The sequence below is a fragment of the Haliotis asinina genome, chromosome 10 (assembly GCF_037392515.1).
Source record: "Haliotis asinina isolate JCU_RB_2024 chromosome 10, JCU_Hal_asi_v2, whole genome shotgun sequence".
NCBI classification, from domain to species: Eukaryota; Metazoa; Mollusca; class Gastropoda; order Lepetellida; family Haliotidae; genus Haliotis; species Haliotis asinina.
In genome coordinates this window covers 39,666,450-39,687,864 of record NC_090289.1, presented here as the reverse complement: position 1 = coordinate 39,687,864, position 21,415 = coordinate 39,666,450, and the positions used below count along the sequence as shown (strand labels likewise).

The 21,415-nt window shown below is 37.6% G+C and overlaps 1 protein-coding gene across 1 annotated transcript in view; it reads right to left on the bottom strand.

Annotated features, from left to right (window-relative positions):
• The window catches only part of LOC137297962 (TGF-beta receptor type-1-like), a 30,267-nt gene extending 14,596 nt beyond the window's left edge, over positions 1-15,671 (bottom strand). The window contains exons 1-4 of the mRNA XM_067829967.1: positions 15,536-15,671; positions 4,891-5,017; positions 3,197-3,372; positions 2,354-2,593 (exon numbers count right to left, since the gene is read on the bottom strand). Of these exons, the coding sequence (XP_067686068.1) occupies positions 2,354-2,593; positions 3,197-3,372; positions 4,891-5,017; positions 15,536-15,584 (592 nt within the window). The 5' untranslated portion in view covers positions 15,585-15,671. The remainder of the gene's footprint in view (positions 1-2,353; positions 2,594-3,196; positions 3,373-4,890; positions 5,018-15,535) is intronic.
• Positions 15,672-21,415: the final 5,744 nt, after the last annotated feature.

The window sequence follows — 21,415 nt, the reverse complement described above, 5'->3', positions numbered from 1 at the left end:
TATCTCACTAAAAAGACAAAATGCTATAGTCCCCTTGTAACCTTGAGATGAAGGTTAGAAAAGAACAAACCTGACTGAGACCTTTCGTTTACTGTGATAAGTCTAGATACCAAATGTGAAAAGAATCTAGTCAATGGTTCCTAAGATATTCCAATCTGTACATACAGACTTGCGACCCTGAAAATTAACTGAATGTCACCCAAACTGAGGTCCCTACACATTCCCTAGATAAGACTTGGTGAGATATCTCACTGACAAGCTTCACATGCAGGTAACCATGCTGAAATCTTCAGTGTTGCCAATACCTCGTAAATTATGTGAAGGTCACAAAAATTGACTGGGCCCTGCACCTTCCCTCGATAAAGCTTGGTGTTGAATCCAGTGAAAATCCAAGAAAATCCAGTGAATGGTTCTTGAGATGTATGGTATGTACGTATGGTCACAGCCTAATACTATATCCCCACTTTGCACTTAACAGGTAGCAGTGGGTAATAAACCTGACAAACAACCAATTGTCAACTAGAGTTATTGACTATAAATTTGAGACACATTTTGTATGAATTGAGTGAGTATGGTTCAATGCCGATTTTAGCAATACTAGTATTCCAACAATAAGACTAACCCACCACAACCGCATTTTCTATGACTGTAAACAGTTTGTATTTTTCAGCAAAAACTTATCTTGAAAATTTGGGAGTGTTGTTTCATAACACAATCAGCACCATTCAACCTACGTACCACTGTTTGGACAAGTCAGTCCTCTGACAGCATAAACATAAGCATCAACTCTTGCGATAAATTGTCTTGCTATGGTTCCATGTAAAAGTGGCCATTCAATCAAGAAAAACAACACAATTGTCTGCTAGTGTTTCATAACACCAAGAATGTACCTGACGTGAAAAGATTCATACTTTACGAAACAGGAAACAGAATTACTTAACTTAATTTTGATACACACAAGCGTAGAAGTGAGCACAGCTCACATACCCACGGCTCAGCTTCCCACTTTCAGACATGGAAATGAGTGAGTGAGTGAGTGAGTGAGTGAGTGAGTTTAGTTTTATGCCGCACTTAGCAATATTCCAGCTATATGGCGGCAGTCTGTAAATAATAGAGTCTGGACCAGACAATCCAGTGACCAACAGCATGAGCATCGATCTGCGCAATTGGGAACCGATGACATGTGTCAACCAAGTCAGCGAGTCTGACCACCCCATCCCGATAGTCGCCTCTTACGACAAGCACAATCATCACCTTTTATGGCAAACATGGGTTGCTGAAGGCCTATTCTACACAGGGACCTTCATGGGTCGACATGGAAATGACTGATATTGATATATATAATGTGACATTCACTGACTAGCATCAGCAGCTCACAAACTTTCTCTTTGACTCTACTAAACTTTATATACATGTTAGATAATAGTTGCCATGTACACCTTCGTTTGCACATAGGAAATGAAGAAATTAACTATTTAGAATCAATCAGAATTATATCTGTACTTCTGACATGAACAAAACCACCCATGTAGATACAGAAAATAGATCACATGATAACATCAAGGAAATAACTATTCTAGATACAGAGAATAAACCGCATATTGGTACACTACACAATGAAAGATCATAAAAAGGTGTGAAGTTAACATCACACTTTGAATAATCACATTTGGCAAATAAATAGCACATGGCATATCTGTGGGTCATGATTAACTTTTGTATAAGTTTGGTGAAACTAGCATGTAAACTTTAAGAGATATGCTCCTGACAAAATCATCACACACATCTGGCACTAAGTCGCGTTTCCATGGAAACAAAATTCTGAAAAACTTCAAAACAGCTAAAGGCACATGCATGGGCAATGATTAACATGTGTGTGAAGTTAGGTGAACCTAGCATGTAAGCTTTAAGAGATATGCTCCAGAAAGAGTTTCGGGACAGACAGACAGAATGAACACTATATACCCCCCATAACTAGCAGGTTATAACAAACAGCTGAATCCACAATCTTCTCATGCAAGCGTTTTAGTTTCATTATTGCTAATTAGGGAGAGTAAAATAGCAAGGGACAAAGTTGGGTCTATTAAATTATCATTGTTTATTCGACTTTTCTGTTATCTCTAGGACCAATACTTTCATAGCAGAATTGAGTCTTTCATATCTTTCTGGCATCACTATTTTAAAGCGTGGCATACATAACTTAAAACAGGGACTAAAACAAATAATTGTGAAAAACACCTGAACCAAAATCAAAATGAAGGTAAATCTCTAAACTATACCTATTTTAGACATTCCTCACAACTATCTCTACCAAACAAGCATAAAAAGCAATATAATCCAGCTATTTCCCTACCTGATCCAGATCCTGAATGTGACCAATCATAAAGCTGGTGCAGTGACGGTGGCTGCCCAGCAACCAGGGGATTAGTCTCCATACTACGCTCCACATCGTGGTGTGAAGGAGCACGAGTTTTCCGGTACTGTTGATACACGAAGAAACTAGCCAGGAAGAGGGCACACACAAGCACTATTGGAACCGCAATAAGCGCCATCAGCTGAACAGCATCTAAGTCATTTGAGCTTTTCTGTATACCTGATAAATGTAAAAGTGAATAATTACAGCTTTTGAAAAAATCTGCTGCAACAGTTTACTTCAAACAAGATTTCTTCACTTTGAAGCGTTTAAATATGCTTTCAACCATCAAATATGCTTTACAAAGTTTCATAATGATGAGAAAGATGATAGGGAGGAAAAAGTATAGCAATAATGTTGCTTTGATCACTGCGAAAGCCAACATGGTATGTCGATTTATTTCTTATTTAATTCAAATGAAGTAGTTCACATGAAAGCTGACTAGAATTCTAAAATGTAATAAACTCAGAGAAACATTCATTATGTGATACTGTAAATGGCATTTCTGCAAATAAATATATGCTTGACATGAAATCTTAACAAAATTCTGATTAATTACTTAATTCTGAGACATAAACCTGATGAAGTATGTTTGCTTTTAGATCCAACTACATGAACAAAACATTCATTTCAAAGAAGTTAAAAACATGACTACAAGATTCCCCTAAGACATAAACTTTGCTTCTTACACAGTTGACACACACAACATATTTTTCAAGTGAAGTACACTATCCAGGATTGCAACAATCTAAAATATGCTTTGGGTTCACGATCTCAACTTACTTCTGTTTCCACCAGAATCGTCTGAGGTTAAAGGTGGAGCTAGTGTTGGGATTGTTTTCAAGTTACACATATCACTGTTGTCACAACAATGCACATTGAAACTTGACAACTTCTTGCGGTTGGCATGACACACAAATGGTCGCACTGGCGGCTTTAAAGCAGCTTTTTCTTTACAGCTGTCAAAAAAAGTTAAACAATTCAGTTACAAAAGCATAAGAATAACAAACGTTTATTATTTTTTTCACCCACGAATTACTTTGATTTTTCTATTACGTATGATGTGGTCAACACATTAAACAATACATATACATGAAGGTCCGGATTAGAATCAGTCTTCAGCAACCCATGCTTGCCTTGAGAGGTGACTAATGGGATCGAGATTGGATGGTCAAGCTCAATGCCATGGTTGACACATCATATGTTCCCAGATTGATGTTCAAACGGTTGATCACTGGATTGTCTGGTCCAGATTTGATTATATACAGACTGTCGCCATATGGCTGGAATGTTGCGGAGTGAGGCATAAGACTAAACACACTTTAACAAAAAATATCAGCTGAAGACTAATTCTCACGTGGATCTTCATGGGTCATAAACAGTTACACTTAGCAAGGTGATAGCACATTCTGTAGACATAATCGCAATACCTGTTGTCCAGTCACAAGAAAACATCTACAAGGGAAAACATTCCAATGAATACCTTGTATAAAATAATGTGCTGATATCAGTATAACATCACTGCTTCAGACATCCTAAACACCAACTGCATGAGTCTACAGATTCGAGACTTTTCGAGTTCATCCATTAGGTGCTCTATCAGGTAGAGTGAATGAATTTAGTTTAACACCACACTCAGCAATACTTCAGCTATATGGCAGCGGCCTGTAAATAATCGAGGCTGGTCTAGTGATCAGCAGCATGAGCATGGATCTGCGCAATTAGGAACCGATAACTTGTCAACCAAGTCAGTGAGCCGATCAAGCTAGTCGCCTCTTATGACAAGCAGAATCACCTTTTATTTCAAGCATAGGCTGCTGAAGGCACATTCTACCCCGGGACCTTCATGGGTCTCTATCAGGTAGAAGCCTGGACACCTTGAACACCTTGGCAAACCATGGTGTTTGTTTGATCTGCTCTATCCTTGGAGAATTTTAACTAGCACTTTCAAGCCAGTTTCAGTTGCAGTGTTAATAAACTCAAGCCTTTAGATGTCCAAAATGTTTAACAAATCAAATATAGTTTAAGAAACATCTGCAAAGTTCAAGAAATACAAATTTTGGAATTTGGCACAATAAGCCTTTGCTCCTTTCAGCAATCAATGTGCATTTTGTCCACTGTTCTCTGTTTAGTCTAAGCATAGCTCAGGAAGGACACACACTGCCAAAGTTAGTAAGTTAGTTAGTGAGTGAGTGAGTGAGTGAGTGAGTTTAGTTTTACGCTGCACTCGGCAATATTTCAGCTATATGGTGGTGGTCTGTAAATAATCTGGACCAGACAATCCAGTGATCAACAGCATAAGCATTGATCTGCCCAACTGGGAACCAATGACATGTCAACCAAGTCAGGTAGCCTGACCACCCGATCACATTAGTCGCCTCTTACGACAAGCATAGTTGCCTTTTATGGCAAGAATGGGTCGCTGAAGGCTTATTCTACCCCAGACCTTCACGGGTCAAATGATGCCAAAGACTTACAGGTAGTTGACCTTGACCACGCCTTTTGTTCTTGTTACCACGGCCATGCAGACACCATCTGTCTCACAAGTGTCATTTTGCGTTTGACTACCAGGAGTGCCACAGTAGGTACATTTGCACAACAGACCTGAAACCGACAAAAATCATGAATAACTAATAGATTCACATACAAACATGATACAGAACATGGCAGTTCAACATTTTGAATCTGATGGTGAATAGACTTCAGATCAATGAAACAGTCAAAATTCTAATATTACGGTATCCAACAAGTTGACTGGAACTCCATATATAAAGTTTAATACCACTGGAGCAATAGTTGTATGACTGGTTCTGAGTTTGCCTCCCTATTGCCTAGGGACCATTCCCAGTGCATAGCTAGGGACTGATGCTTTTTATGATAAAACATCTACAATGTGAATGACCACCCTAAAATCCATTACAAAGTAAGTGATCCCACCTTCCCCACCCTTTACGTCATGTACAAATTTAAAGACAATAGAAATTATCACCACCCACTAGCCAACTATGAATAACAAAATGACTTGTTGATTAGTAGTGTCAAAATGGTTTCATGTCAGAAATCCACAAAACTGTTTTGCTGTGTAAAATTAATAAGGTAGTCTGTAACCTCTGGAAAATGGAAACATTTGAACAAGGGGCTGCGAACTCAAGACCCTCATGACAAACCATGGCGAACATGGCTGAACATTATACAACACTGCAGTAATAGCCTATAAATAATCCAGCTTAAAAAAACTAATCATTTCCATTAGGATACCATGACACATAAACAGTCAAATCTCCAACCCATACATGCATATAGATAAGTATTTGAACATGTTTACCGGCACCAGGAAAGTTCTTCACTCACAACCATGTAGGGTCCTCAGCGTGACTAGGTTACCCCACTACCCCTCTTTCCTCAAGGTGGTCACAGAGATCCAGAATTTTTTTTTTTTAATTCTTGCAACTGGATATTTACTCCCATGGCTGTTAATGTATGAGCAAGTACACTTTATAAGGTCAGTAACTAACATCTTGTATACTCACACTAGGTTAAAGAACAGAGTAATTTTACAAAGAGTTTCTCATACTTTCTGAGTAATTAACACTTCTAAATACATGTATATAAACATAAATGCTTCTCAATAGACCAATGTTTTAATAATTCTTGCATTGTCAAATAGTTGTCAGGCATTTTAAACACTAAACATGGAAGTCACATGACTACTACAGCAAACACTGGACAAAGGCTACGATTTTAATAGTATACATGTATGTAGGCATTGCATAAGATTTGTTAACACTGTTTAGAGTTTGGGCACCATGACGAATGGTCATAAACAAGCCAAATTAGTATTTGAGTTATGTATGCAAGGAATTATGACCATGCAGAGATTTAAGCTATTCGTATGTGTTTTGTAATGAATTGAGTACACATGCTTTTTGTTGCGCAAAATAGGCAAACACGCACATTATCTGGAGCTCTGGAGTCACATGTAATAGGGAGTCAATTCTTAATATCATATCATTTAGCTTACTGCTGCATTAAATCAAACATTATAATTAACCCAAGTATTTCCAACACATACTGCATCAGATATGTTCAACAACACAACTGAGCACACAGGCTATACATTCAAGGTACTGGCTACACACACACTGAACTGATTCCTTCCATTTGAGATTGATATTAACCTTTTCAATTTCTGAATAACAACAGATTTTTAATATATCAACAAGAAGACAAAGTCATCAGTATCCCCTGCAATGGAAAAATACTCTTCACGAATATGTCCATTTTTTATGTTTTTGTCAAATGTTTTTAATGCATATAGCACAGTGGAAGGGGAGTATTGAAAGGTTTTAAAGTTCTGCTCTGGATAAGAGCACAAACACCAAGTTCAGTCAAAGTGAAACTTGAGGCCACAGTAAAAAAATTATTCCATTCAGAATTCCATTGCCAAGCCTACCAAAAAGCCACCAGCACACTCTGAGACCTATCCAGGTGAGAAGTTTTGTGAAGAAATAGTGAACGTTTTGTTAGACTGCTCAGTTTCAGGAAAGAGCACTACCACCAATTTCTGTCAAAGTCAAACGTGTTGCCATTGAAATGCAAAAAGTATTCTAATCAGAAATCCAAAACTATGAAAAGGCTCCACTTCACCACCAGACCTATCTATGTGACATGTGTTGGTGGAGGAATATTGAACTTTTTTTTAGAGTGCTGCTCTGGAAAAAGAGAACTACCACCAACTTACATCAAAGTTAAACTTACTGCCATGGAAAAAGAAAAAAAAAATTATTCATAAAAGAGAACTACCCCCAATTTATATCAAAGTCAAACTTGCTGCCATGGAAACAAAAAAAAATTTTTTTCATAACCCTAAACTACCAAATGGCACCTGTTCACCACCAGATGCATCTAGGTGCCAAAGTTTGGTGAAGAAATACTGAACGGTCTTCAAGTTCTCCCGAGGAAAAGAAATGTGCACTGATGAATGGACACACAGATGTAGGGATGGGACCCATTTAAATATCAACCGCTACTCCATGTTACAAGCCGGTCACGTAGTAAACAGGAGTTTAATAGCAACACAGAAGTGTTATTTTCTACAGCCAAAAGGCTCCCAAGTAAAGTTACAGTCAAGTACATGTTACCTTGCACAAAATATATGACAAAGGTAAATGTGTTCCCACAATAGGCATGATAGATACCAGTAAGTTCACAAACCCAGGGAAAGTGTGTTCTCGTACAGAAGGGAAAACTGAATTTGACGGTTTTGATAAGAGCGCAAATTGCCAGTACACTCAACACTGCTTCACTGTAACCAAGACAATGCTAACACTGACAAGCGTTATGAAAATGGTTACTGATGATTTGGGATATAAAGGGGGTAAATAAACAATGCATGAAAGATTAAGAAAAATTGGTTTCAAATGGCAGAAAACTCATTCTGACAGACAGGTCCTAATGGAGCAAAAAGACATTGTTGCATGGCATTTAAGATATCTCAGAATGATTCGCCAGTAGTGTAAAGAAAACTGTCCAATTGTGTACATCAGCAAAACATGTACACATCCATCACATGGTATCAAAATGTTGGTCAACTAAAAATGAGGCTGCAGTTGGCGGTATTCAGGTACCATCTGGGACAGGTCGAAGGTTATTTATAGGCCATGCTGGTACAAGTGAAGGATTCAATCCTAATGCTTCTTTGATATTTAAAGCCAAATAAAAGAGCAGCAATTACCATAATGAAATGAATTTCAACAATTTCTCTAAGTGTTGGCACAAACAAACTTATTCCTAATCTGCCCCAAAACATGGTAGTTATCATGGACAATGCCCTTATCACATAGTCAGTAAAGCTTCAACAATCCAAACGATGACATCAAATCGTGGCTACAAAGACATGATATACCTTTCACACATTTTATGTTGAAGGCTGAATTGTTTGAACTTGTGAAATCATGTCCACACTGCCATGTATATCATGTCGATGAAACTCTAAAAACTCATGGGCATACTGACCCGTGAAGGTCCCAGGGTAGAATAGGCCTTCAGCAACCCATGCTTGCTATAACAGGCGACTAAGCTTGTCGTAAGAGGCGATTAACGGTATCGGGTGGTCAGACTCGCTGGCTTGGTTGACACATGTCATCAGTTCCCAATTGAGCAGATTGATGCTCTCGTTGTTGATCACTGGATTGTCTGGTCCAGACTCAATTATATACAGACCACCGCCATATAGCTGGAATATTGCAGAGTGCGGCGTAAAACTAAACTCACTCACTCACACACACAGGCATAGTCCTCTGATTACCCCCTTGTCACACCAATTTCAATGCCACAGAATTAATTTGGGCAAATTTTTTAAAATTGGATTGGGACAAGAATTTAGATTTCAAAATGGCTTCTGCACAGAGTGCTTGCGAAGAACGATTGTCATCTATTGGCCAGAAGGAACGGTCAGACTGTTGCAGACGTGATTGAAATTGAAGATCATTACTAGCATCGAGAAATTGTCAAAGGGGATGAACTAGGTGTCAATACTGATGACAGTGGTATCAGTGATAATGATGACAAGTAGCAGATCCATGTAACAAACAGCAGATACACTGAACAATCAGTTTTGTTTTATTAGTACCCTGTTTCGAATTTTCATAACATCATTTCATTCCCTTCATATTATCCATCAAATATTCACACACACACACAGGACTTAAGCTAGGAAAGAAATTAACTTTTGGTACTTTTTTTAATCATTAAACACACAAAAATAACTGAGCGCTGTATTGGGTTGTGTATGGAAATCATCAACTGAAAAATAGCAAATAAAGCCCATTCCAGTAGTGCCAGAGTGGACTGACGAGCTTCACAGCAGTTTATTGCTTTACATACTCTCGTCCCCTTAATGGTAAAATGGACTGAATCGCTGTTCAGATTCCTGGATTAAAATGACAGGCCAGCATAATCTTTAGTTCATCTCACAGTAGCGTGTAAAATTCTATGCATGCCAAATGCCATTTTGAACTGAAATTTCATTTAGATTTATAAATGTCATGTGCACTCTTATAATCCCCATAGATCTATGCTCATGATGTTTTGATGACTGAATTATAACCTATTGCCATGGAAATAGCAGGAATATTGCTGATTAGGTAGTTAAACAAACTAGTTTTACAGACCTAACCCAATGAGATAACATTACTGTATATCATGGATGCACCTCTTTCTTTTACTTACATAAAAAAACTCCACAAATAGAACTTCATCTATCTGGCCTTTTAACTCTCTCACTTACTAATGCCATCTGGGTTAGTTATAACTGTATCATGTTTCGATCCTAATTTCTCCCTTTCCATTTGTTTGATTTTCACTTCTTACTGGCTCTACACAAAAACACACACAAAAACTTTTTTCATATAGACGATTTCTACATGATTTCTTCTGTCAACATGTGCTCCAAAGGCACTAGGAAGGTAATTTCAACCAAGCCATTTGCATTTTAATCATATACCTGCGAAAATCTAGAATGCTGAAACCATGGAAACAAGGTGTGAAAGTTTTGGTGACACACCAACAGAACTGAACCTCCTACTGCTACAAATTAAATCATGTGGAAAGATGCTCATGTTGTTGATCACTGGATTGTCTGGTCCAGACACGATTATTTACAGACCGCCACCATATAGCTAGAATATTGCTGAGTGCGGCGTAAAACTAAACTCACTCACTCATGCAACATGTCATATTTGGGATTTCACTTCCTCAGTAAAGTACAAATTCTAGAACTTTTTTGTTGAGTCCCATTTGGGATTCGAATCCGCACCCTCAGAGTGAGGCACCTAATCCCCAGCACACAAAGTCAGCCGCCTAACCCACTCAGCCACCGCGACTTCCACAACTGAGGAAGTGAAATCCCCAATATGACATATGTTGCATTTGACCACTTCCTAAATGGCATCATGTAATCATCACTCACTCATGTGGAAAGAAACAACTACCAACAGACAAAACGAACAGCACACCTGTCATACGCAAATGGTTTGAAGGGTTCAGCTGGAAATCAAAACTCCATTTCATCCCAGACATGTTTGATTGGTGACAGATCAGGGGATCCTGTAATCCAGGATAAAAGATTAAAGTTGTTCTGTTTATGGACCCCTAAGTATTAGGTTTGCAGCAATTTGGGGGTCCTTTGAAGTAAGGGTGTAGAGATGTTTATGTCTTGATTGTCTAGAGTCTGGAATGAATCATGAATCATGTGGAATGATGCTCAGAAATGGCCTGAACCATATGCCAGACACTTACATGTCATCAAATTGTCATGGTAAGTGGCTAGAAACTTTAAAGTCAGAGGAGAGTGTTTGGTTATAAGAATGTGGTTCAAATCCATCTGTTTTGATGTGCGGTTGTTAATGGCTGGCAGCTACTGCATAGATAGTTTTCAATTTGATTGTCTGTTGAATATGTCACCATAAGTACAAAACAGAGATTCCATGGATGTGGAATCCAGTAGCAACATCACATTGCAAGATATCAGACTGAAGCATACCAACAGCTCACCATGGCTCATTTTCCCAACGGCAGTATGTTCCAGCCTGTTCCAGAATGATAAGTAGAGGTGTTTTACTCACTTCTGCATTTCTTAAATCTGCACGGAGTGAAAATAATAAGCATCTGGTTTTCTGGCCTTTCCAAGGGAACGTTGAAGGCCTTTCTTCTTAAATTTCGAATAAGTCATGTTTTTTTCAAATTTGGTGCAATTCAATCAAGTGCTTTGTTGCATTTCTTCGGCCATTTTATTTCATACTTTCTCCTTCTATTACCAACAAATAAATTCAATGTCACAATAACTTTCAACTTAAGAGTACATGCGCTGTTGCTTGCCCAATCTCTACCACAGACAGGTGTGCATGCCAACTTTCACCAGCAGGCCATTTACTAGATTTAGACAGACATTCTTGGCACAGGAAATATATAAATCTACAATAATTGTAAGGTCTGATGTGGTATAATGAGAAACAGGTCAAGAGATTGGTTCGCATATCAGGCTTTCATCAATGATGAGAGAAGTATGATGATAATAACTGCTATAGAACAAAAAAATCAAGGTGCTTTTGTATTTATTGCAGCTATATCATGGTAAGGGAGGTGGAACCATACCTTCACAAACTGATAACAGGGTCATACATTGTCCACATACATAAATGTCACTATTTTCCCCATTATGAATTTCACCCTGAGTGTCAGACTTGCACAAGTCTGCAAGGAAATTGTTACTGGTCTAAAACATCATTTATCATCTACCTCATCCAAAAAAACAGTAGTGGGATATTCCATTTTGTGAGCATACGACCAGCTAATGCATATGAGGAAAAGTAATATATAGCCATACAGATAAAACATTTCCAAAGGAATGGAATGACCTGTCGCATTTTCCATTAGTTTCCCTTCATACCTTGCTTTATCATTTGCATTTTATCAATCTAGTATATGTGTGTGTGTATATATATAAAATATGTGTGTGTGTGTGTGAGAGAGAGAGAGAGAGAGAGAGATAGAGAGAGAGAGAGAGAGAGAGAGAGAGAAATATGTACATGCTATGGGTGAATTGGTATGCTCTTACCATGGTAAATATGTTTCACAGTAAAATGCGTTTACTTTGATATATGAGATTGAAAATTGACATATGGCAAAGAAATCAATATATGAAATGATTCAAGTTCTAGACATTTAAGACAAAGTCTAAACAGGCTAGTAAAGTCACTGTACAAAAAATGAATATAGCAGATTTTTGGACTGCATTACTGTATAGAAAACCGAATGCAAAATACTGAGGTCTACAAATACCATATACCATTTCACCCCTAGTACATGCTGTCCACATAAACATGATAAAAGGCAACCAGTAACAGCAGCTTATCTTGACTAGACTATTAGGTTAGAATTACAACACTTTAAGTGACTCATTTTTCAGTCAAGCCCTGGAGCAAGACTTTTGTCCATGCCAGAATATGTGTAGTTTTGATTATTTAAAAACTACAACTTGTCTTGCATCAATGACAAATTTGGTGAAAATCAAACAGAACAGACCATACAGCCTAAAGAGTGAGAGAGTGTGTTTAGTTGTACACAGCACTATGCAATATTCTAGCTATATGGCGGCAGTCTGTAAATAATCGAGTCTGGACCAGACAATCCAGAGATCAACAATATGAGCATTGATCTGTGCAATTGGGAACCAATGCCATGTGTCAACCAAGTCAGCGAGCCTGACCACCCAATCCCAATAGTCGCCTCTAACGACAAGCTGCAGACTAAAGAGCACACACAGAAATATTTTGTTTGTAAAAATCCATAGTGATTTTCATGTGAACATGAACACAGGAAATGCATAGGAGGATAAAGCAAATTAATACAAACATTACAGAGGGATGTAACTAAATTCAATGAAGATGCAGGAGAAAACAGTTTTAACTTAATTTGGAAGATGAATAAAATATTAAATCCTTGTTGCCATACTTAAATTCCAAAGGGCACTGCTATACGCCTTGTAAAAGCACTCTGGCAAATTGGATTAAGTAAATTTAGTTTTACACTGAGCAATATTCCATCTATATGGTGATGGCCGTTGAATACTGAAGTCTGGATCGACCAATCTAGTGATCAACAGCATGAGCATCAATCTGCTCAACTGGGATATGATGACGTGTCAACCAAGTCAGCGAGCTTGACCACCCATTCCCATTAGTCGCCTCATGGCAAGCATAGTCATCTTTTGAGGCAGGCATGGGTTACTGAAGACCTACAGTGACAAAAACTTGTCAACACAGATCAATAGAACAGTTGACAGGCAACAGGGGTGGACAACAAAATCAAAGCGAATGAAGTTGGTACTGACTGTATTTATGAGATAAACAATTACTAATTATAAACAGAAGTCAATTACTAAACTACTGATTGTCACATATACTATCAATAGTTTTCATTTCAACCATCGATTAATTGTTATCAGTCACTCAACAATTGCAATCCATCGATACTTCCATGTATCCTTACAATATGCAGTTTGCATTACAAATATTTAACAAAGGTTATAATATATGTCTTGATCTAATGTCACGGACCTTACTCAGCACCCATTCTGTAACAAATATCATTAACATTTACCAAATTGAAATTAAACATTTAACCAAGTCTTACTATCAGTAGAACTAATGTTATTCTTTATTTAGTGTGATTTTACAACAAGAGGCTGTGTGTAAGCTGTGTATGTTTTCTTACTGCAACAAATTCACTCGGAGTCTAATATGGAACAGATCATCAATACTGCATAACAAATCTGAATATTGAGTATTTTCAGTTAAAATGATAGCCAAATATTTATGTGACAACTTTTGACCACACTGACTTGGTTAATTTATGAAGACAATAACCAGTGACTATATTATTGTCAAAATTAATATATAACAGAACTCGCTATTATCACTGGATACTTTTCATTTTGCATATTTCATTTTAGTAAATAACACTAAACTCAAGTGAAAACATCCCTTATAAAACAATCACAAATATTGGATTATAGTGAAAATGAATAAAAGAATTCATAAATGGATAATGTTCATTTCAGGAATGTACAATGTATTTTTGATAAGCAAACAAAACACCTCAGTCCCTTTTCTTGCCTAATCATGCTCAAGTCTTGAATGATTTTTAAGCAAGCTGAGTGAATGACTGCTGTTTGCAATAATCCAGCTACATACATTGTACCAATGTGGGGAATCAAACCAGGGTCTCTGGCATGACAATCACATCAAACACAAGGCTACCCTACCACCCTCTCCTTGGGCTCAATCAAGATATTTCGGGAGATAAACATACTGTGTTGGAAAATCAGAGATAATTAACAAAATTACAATAGCTCTAAATTTGATTTAAAACTGAAAGCATAGAATGAGGATTTAAATTAATAATTTAGAGCTATTGTAATTTTGTTATATACCTCTGATTTTCCAATACAGTACTTTTATCTCCATTCTAACATAACTGAGTTGTTAAGAGTCAAAATCAGTTCATACTTTGTTGGAAAATCACAGGTATATAATGTGATTATATACCTCTGAATGACTTTGACTAGCCAATCACAATCCGGTATTTACTGAAGGCAGGGTACAATAAATAATAATCATAATCAAATAATGAATGTTAGTTAGTTCAGGGTCCATAGTACATGACAGAATGTTGTTAACTTGTTACGAAATAAAAGTTCAATTATACTAGCAGATGGTAGTTATGGATGACGCATTTGCCAGCAAGAATGGCGTTTAACGGGCGCAGCACCCTTTACAATCCTTAGGGTTTGGGTTTATGGTTATGCACCCTTCACAATCCTTAGGGTTTGAGGTTAGGGGCAGGCACCCTTTATGATCCTAGGGGTTAGAGTTTAGGTTTATGGTTACCAACCCTTTAGGACCATTTGGGTTTGGGGTTAGGGGCAGGTGCCCTTTTCGATTTTCTATCTTAAGAGAGTGTAATTAATCTGAAATGTGCACCCGGTAAAGTTCCCTTTGCCAAAATATATCTACTAGCCCACGCTTGACTCTGGTGTAATTATTCTACGCACATTTGATGAAGTGACAATCAGTTAATTTGTTATTCACTGGTTGCAGAGATCTATGAAGTCCCATGTACCTGGCGCAAGAATCACTTATCATGCTTTGTTTCCCATTGCATTGCTAAATGCATCACATATGACAAATGCTGGTAAGATGTCATGTGAGTGTAGTTGAATAAAATGTAATTCGTGCTGTATCGCTTTCAGCACTGTGAAATGTTGATTTATTGATAGCAATGTAGACAGCAGACGACATAATCTGACCTCAAAATCTTATCTCTAGCCATTCAAGTGATGCACATGGATCACAGACTGTGTCAGCTTAAAGAAAAGTCGGTGATGATTATATGTGGTTGTTCGATTAAGCCTGCGATTCCACCCGTTTGAAGTTGTGTATATGTGCATAATCAAGGTGGCGGCCATTTTGGAAGCGATTAAACCAAACATGCTACGAATGCGAGGGAAAAGTAACGACTTTGCTTAAAACAGCAGCTCAGGGTACGGGGACAGTCACCTACCTGTAGTTAATGGAAGAAAAGACAAAAGTAGGATTCCAAATAAATTCATGATTCTCGCGTATGATTCTGGTTGTCACATTTGTACGTATCCACCGGCCTTTATCTCACAACCGTACAATAACAACCGCTTCGCAGTGACCTAAATTTATACCGTTGCAGACACAAATAGTTCGGAGAAGAAATAGTACTACATTGAGGTATTTATCACCAATAGACATCAAATATAATATTTCGTATGAACAGTCAGAGATGTAATACAATGGCAGTCTTGTTTTACGTAAATATGGTGTGTTTGGAATTAGCTGACATGCCATTCCTGCGCTCGTGCGAGCGCGGAGGAATACATATACCGACAACAACAGGGTCAAACGAAAGAAAGACACTTCAGGTTAATTGTTTTTATTCTGCTGCAACAAATATATGTTTGTTTTATACGTACAACACATCTTCCTTCATACGTTGCTTTTGATACAATATTGTTGGCCATCTTGTTCATACATCGACATTTTTCACACGTGAGACGTCGTTAGGTTTGTTTTTATTTTTCTGGAACAGCGAAATAATTTTTAGACCATACTGAACATGTTTTGTAGCTTTCTTCAACTTCTTTAAATGCATGTAAAGTTTCATGTAAAAAAATCATATGTACCTGTTATTAACACTATAAATTATATATTCAATTACAACTTAGTAAAGTTTAAACTGGGCCCCGTTTCACAAAACTCTCGTAAGCCTAAGATCTCGTAACTTTTCTCGTAGCATTCGCATCTCTTATGCTACAGTATAGGAGGCATAATGGCTACGAGAAAACTTACGAGATCTTAGGCTTACGAGAGTTTTGTGAAACGGGGCCCTGGCTAATTCTGTCAGATTATCCATTCGCGCCTCAGTTGCAGCGATTTAAACGCACATAAGTATCAACGATGTTTATCTTCAAATCCATCTTGTTCTTGTGGCTACTGTTACAGTGTTAAGAAGATCCAATTCACTATTTATTTCGTGGTTTAATTTCACTGACATACTAAACAAAATGCTGTTCTATACCAAAGGATATGACATCAATACTATACGGCCACTCTCACGAATCTGCTCAAGATAATCGTGGTTACAATCTATCCATTCTTTCATCGTACTGTTAGGCAGATTTGTGTTGTAATAGTAAAACAAAGTTGCACTTACTATTACAACGCAACCCTGCCTGACATTCCGATGAAAGAAAGAATAGCTACTTTTAACAACAGAACCATTTGTGTCGGTAAATACATATTAGTAAAACCAAGTTGCACTTACTATTACACAAATGGTTCTATTGTTAAAAGTAGCTATTTTGAATAGCTTATGATTGTTATATTTTCAGAAAGCTATTGTTTATTGCTTGTTAATAGAATGCTTTTCCCCTCGCGGCTGGTATATCTATAAGTTATTTGGATTTCGGAGCGGTATTCAGATACCAATAAGCAATGTACTGCTTGTTTACCAATCCGATTCCTCTTTTGGAAACGAATATGTTTAAACAAACAAAAAAAGGACAATCACAAGATTGGTCTTAACTGCATTTTATGTATAAAGTGGGGTGTTACTTTAATATATTATCTGTCTTGTCTTTAATAGCAACTTCTTTATGCCAAAACGATGCGACGTTTCGTGGTATAGACCCCTGTATCATTGTCGATTAATCCTGTTGCGGTATTCACAAACTAAGCTTCTAAGAATTTTCTTAGTTTTTCCCCTAAGTTTCCTTAAGAATTCTTAAGTTTAAGAAACATTCTTACTTTCTCTCTTAACCCAAACTACGAAACATTCTTAGCTAAAAATGTTCTTACAACTTCTTAACATTCTTCCTAGTGTGGAAGTTTGTGGTTCCATGAACCCCCATTTTGGATAACTATGAACTTGCTAGTTAGGTGTCCTCATGTGGTTTCTTAAAAATTAAGAAATAAACTAAGAACAAAATGACTATCTAAGTGTTTTCTCACAAGTTAAGAACGTTGTTATGGAAACTAAGAATTCTTGGTGGATTTCAGAATTCTTCATTCTTAAGAAAATTCATAGAAGCTTTGTGAATGCCGCCTTGGCTTGTGTGGTGCGATTAACTGCTCCAAGTGATTGTCACTCACAGTCGTCTAAAATATCAATCCAATATCAGATCATAGTTCAATATACTTTGAAGCAATAACCGGATAGTCCCCAATACACACATTAATTTTGCGGCGTTTACCTGTTTATCACCACATAGCGTCCTTATAGCTGTGTGCAGTCTGTTTGAATGGAAACATGGGGAGCATATATGCATGCATGGATAATCTAGTCTTCTGGGCTCCCTGATGCATGTAAAGGAAGATAATGATTAAAGTACAGATAGTTACCTTTCTCTGGAGAGGATGGGGAATATGTTGGTAGCTCACATTGAATTTACATGACTATTAAATTACACTACGTTTGCCTTTACATATTTGACATTAATGTATTTCTTATGTAAATATGATAAACATCTATATTTTAACATATGTATATACATGTAATTGCATTTCATTGTGTCAAAGGTATGTGACATTTTGTTCAGTGATAAATGACCTGAATACTGCTAGTTTCCAATGTGTGACACATTAAAAAAATATTTGTCTGCCTCCTCTTCACTTTGTGTGAATGTGAAGTGTGCGCGTACGCGCGTGTGTGTGCGTGCTTGCTCGCGTGTATGTACAGAAGGGGAACGTATATGGCGGAGTAAGGGTTGGAGGGGGGTGGTGGGGCCGTCCGTCCGTCCACGCTTGAATGTAAAGAGGTGGAGAGAGAGCAATGTATTCACGCTTTGAAATTTTGAATGTATCTAGTGTTACTAGTGGAACTGTGGTGGTCACGTCATAACATTTTCAGTTCATGTAAATATGTCATTTATCTGTGGATAAAACCGTGTTTGATAAGAATTTCAAATTTTAAGCCATTATAAAAATTCCAAATGATTTTATGGTTGATATAAGTGGGATATTTCACCCAAGCCTCAGCAGTGATGATGCCCGATGTCATATCCAATATTTACTTATATAATTTACTGTTAAATTTCCGTTATAGCAGGGATAATCTGCTACAGGGATGGATCACTCGCTTGCTTTCTTTACCCTTTGTACTAATTAGCGTGTGCCTCGTCATGCTCCAACGCACACAGGGACTTGGTTCGTTCCCAGCGCTGTGTTTAACAGCATTACAACCAGTTTATTGTATCCGTCGGAATTTTACAATGAATGAATGAATGAATAAAATTAATGAATTATAGCAAGAAATAAGAGCAATGATTATATGTCAATGGATGAAAAATATGGTAAAAGAATAAAAATACAGGTGAATGAATGAAAGAATAAATGATACACCATGGCCATCCCTTCCCAAACAAATTACAGAATGCAAAAGTATAGTCAGAACACATGTGGTGTTTTTTTTTTCGAGAGCAAACTTTGAGACATTTTATACATTAGTAATTAAATCAGATGTTTATTGCATGCATGGACATTGACACAATGTTACCTGACCCCGTCAGACACCCCTCAAAAACAAAGTTTTAAACTATCATATAGGCGGACAGAGCAATGTCAATAATTATCTTGCGTGTTTAGTTTCAATGTTAAAATATATTTGTTGTTTTTCGTTCGTTTGTTTTTGTGGGTTTGGGAGTTTTGTTTTGTTTTTTTTGTTGTTTTTGTTGTTTATGTGTTTTTGTTTTTGTTTTTGTTTTTGTTTTTTTTTCTTTTTGTTTTGTTTTGTTTTTTGTTTGTTTTTTTTTTTTGGGGGGGGGGGTTGGTTGGTTGGGTGGTTTGTTTTTTCGTTGACTACCGTGTTTAGAACCGACTGTGATAAACATATGTTGTGTTTGTGAAATACAGATTAAAAGGACAATTTCACATTTTAGTCAGGTTTTTGTGAGTTTGTGTGCGTATGCGTTTGTGCATATGCACTCACTTGCCTGACATCGATATGTGAAACTTGGAATCGAACAGCTTTCAAACAGAGAACACTTGCCTTATGTGGAATGTAAACAATTGACCCGAACATCGGAAACTGTCGCACGCGATATTGTCCAGGCCCCCCTAAGTAACTGAAGGAATCACGGCAAATTTTAAGGAATTGCATCTCAAATGTAAACAAAAGCAGCCCACTCGCGAAACAATTGCAGCGATATCGGCAGTTTACCGGTAACACCATAAACGCAACGCCACTATTGGAAACAATGTCGGTAATACTTGAAACACGCTCGGTCATCATCGGAGATTTCTCGGCTACGTTCCGTGATTGTCGACGTTTGCTGAACTGGTTCCAATCGCAAGTTGCGCGTATGTTTTTGCCCCAGATATTAGCGGTATTGTGTCTCGGACTGAGTTTTTCTTACAAGCGAGCTATACGATATTCGTAAAGAGCACTCTATATATGGTAACTTTCCTAAGCGTTGAGAGTCTGTATTATTGAGAGAAATACATAATTCATGTTTTAGAAGTTGTGTGTTATAGTGCTTTTAGAGTGAGTGATTGAGTTTATTTTTACGCCACACTTAGAAATATTCCAGCTATATGACGGCCAACTGTAAATAATCGAGTCCGGACCAGACAAGCCAGTGATCAACAGCATGAGCATCGATCTGCGCAAGTGGTAATGGATGACATGTGTCAGTGAACCTGACCACCCGATCACGTCGCCTCTTACGACAAGCATAGTTGTCCTTTATGGCATGCATGGGTTGCTGAAGACCTACTCTACCCTGGATCTTAACGGATCTGTAGTGCCTTTAAACATGAGGTATACACAAGATGCTTTTTCAAAAAGTTGTATAGTTTTGTTCTGACAGACGTAAATGTGACATTACAGAAGGGTTCTTGGTAGTAAGGACCTTGTTTGATGGACAGTGACAGTCACTTCCAGAAAGGTTCCGCTTCTTTAAATATGTGTCTTGTATATACAATATACAGTGTCATATATATCCGAACAATTATCACACCATTATAAAGAAAATGGAATTCCATTTATTACAGATTGTTGTTTTGCGTGTCACAAAGCTGAGTCGATTGTGACTCTGTCATGAACGTATATCTGTTTCAGCAGTGTTACAGTTTACGATGCTGTTTGTAAACAAATAGGCTCTGGATCAGACAATCCGATGATACGATCCGATCCGATGAGAATATGTGTTTATGAATCACTATGAAATACTGATGATACCCAGTGTTCGCCAAAAGATGAGCGTATCCTTCGAACCCGCCATAAACAATGGAACGTCTAGTTAATTGTTCACCTGGAAAAGTCAAAATAGGGACTTGCACGGTGCTGTGGGCTGATCTTGTGGGACACGGCTGCAATGACGTTAATGATATCTACAGTTCATAATCAAACAGAACGAGGCGTGACGAAGCGGCAATGGTATCGTCTCGATGTGCTCGGCAGGCAATGATATCATAACAAATGAATGGTCCAGTGATTATGACTCCGATCTGTGTGATGCATTTGACTATTGTGGTTAAACTTGTTTGAGTGGCATATTTAGAAGTTGGAAGTCAAATGAAAAAGTGTATATGGATGACAACTTCTTTAATAGTAGAACACGACGTTTCGATACAGGTTCTTGTATCGTTTTCAAGTGTAAATGATACAGGTAGAGAACAAGCGATATATATACAACAGAAAACTAATTAACAGGTGATGACTGAAAAGGGATAACAATGGATACAAGGATAAACATAGAAGCCAGTGGTGCACACAGTCTAGGATGAATACTGGTTAAGTGATGATAACTAAGTAAGCCAGTGAGGTACACAGATTAGATTGTTTGTACAGGAGGCTAGAGTGGTTTGATGAGCTCATCGTAAGCCGTGGGGATGGGGTAGCCTTGGTCTCTGTTAA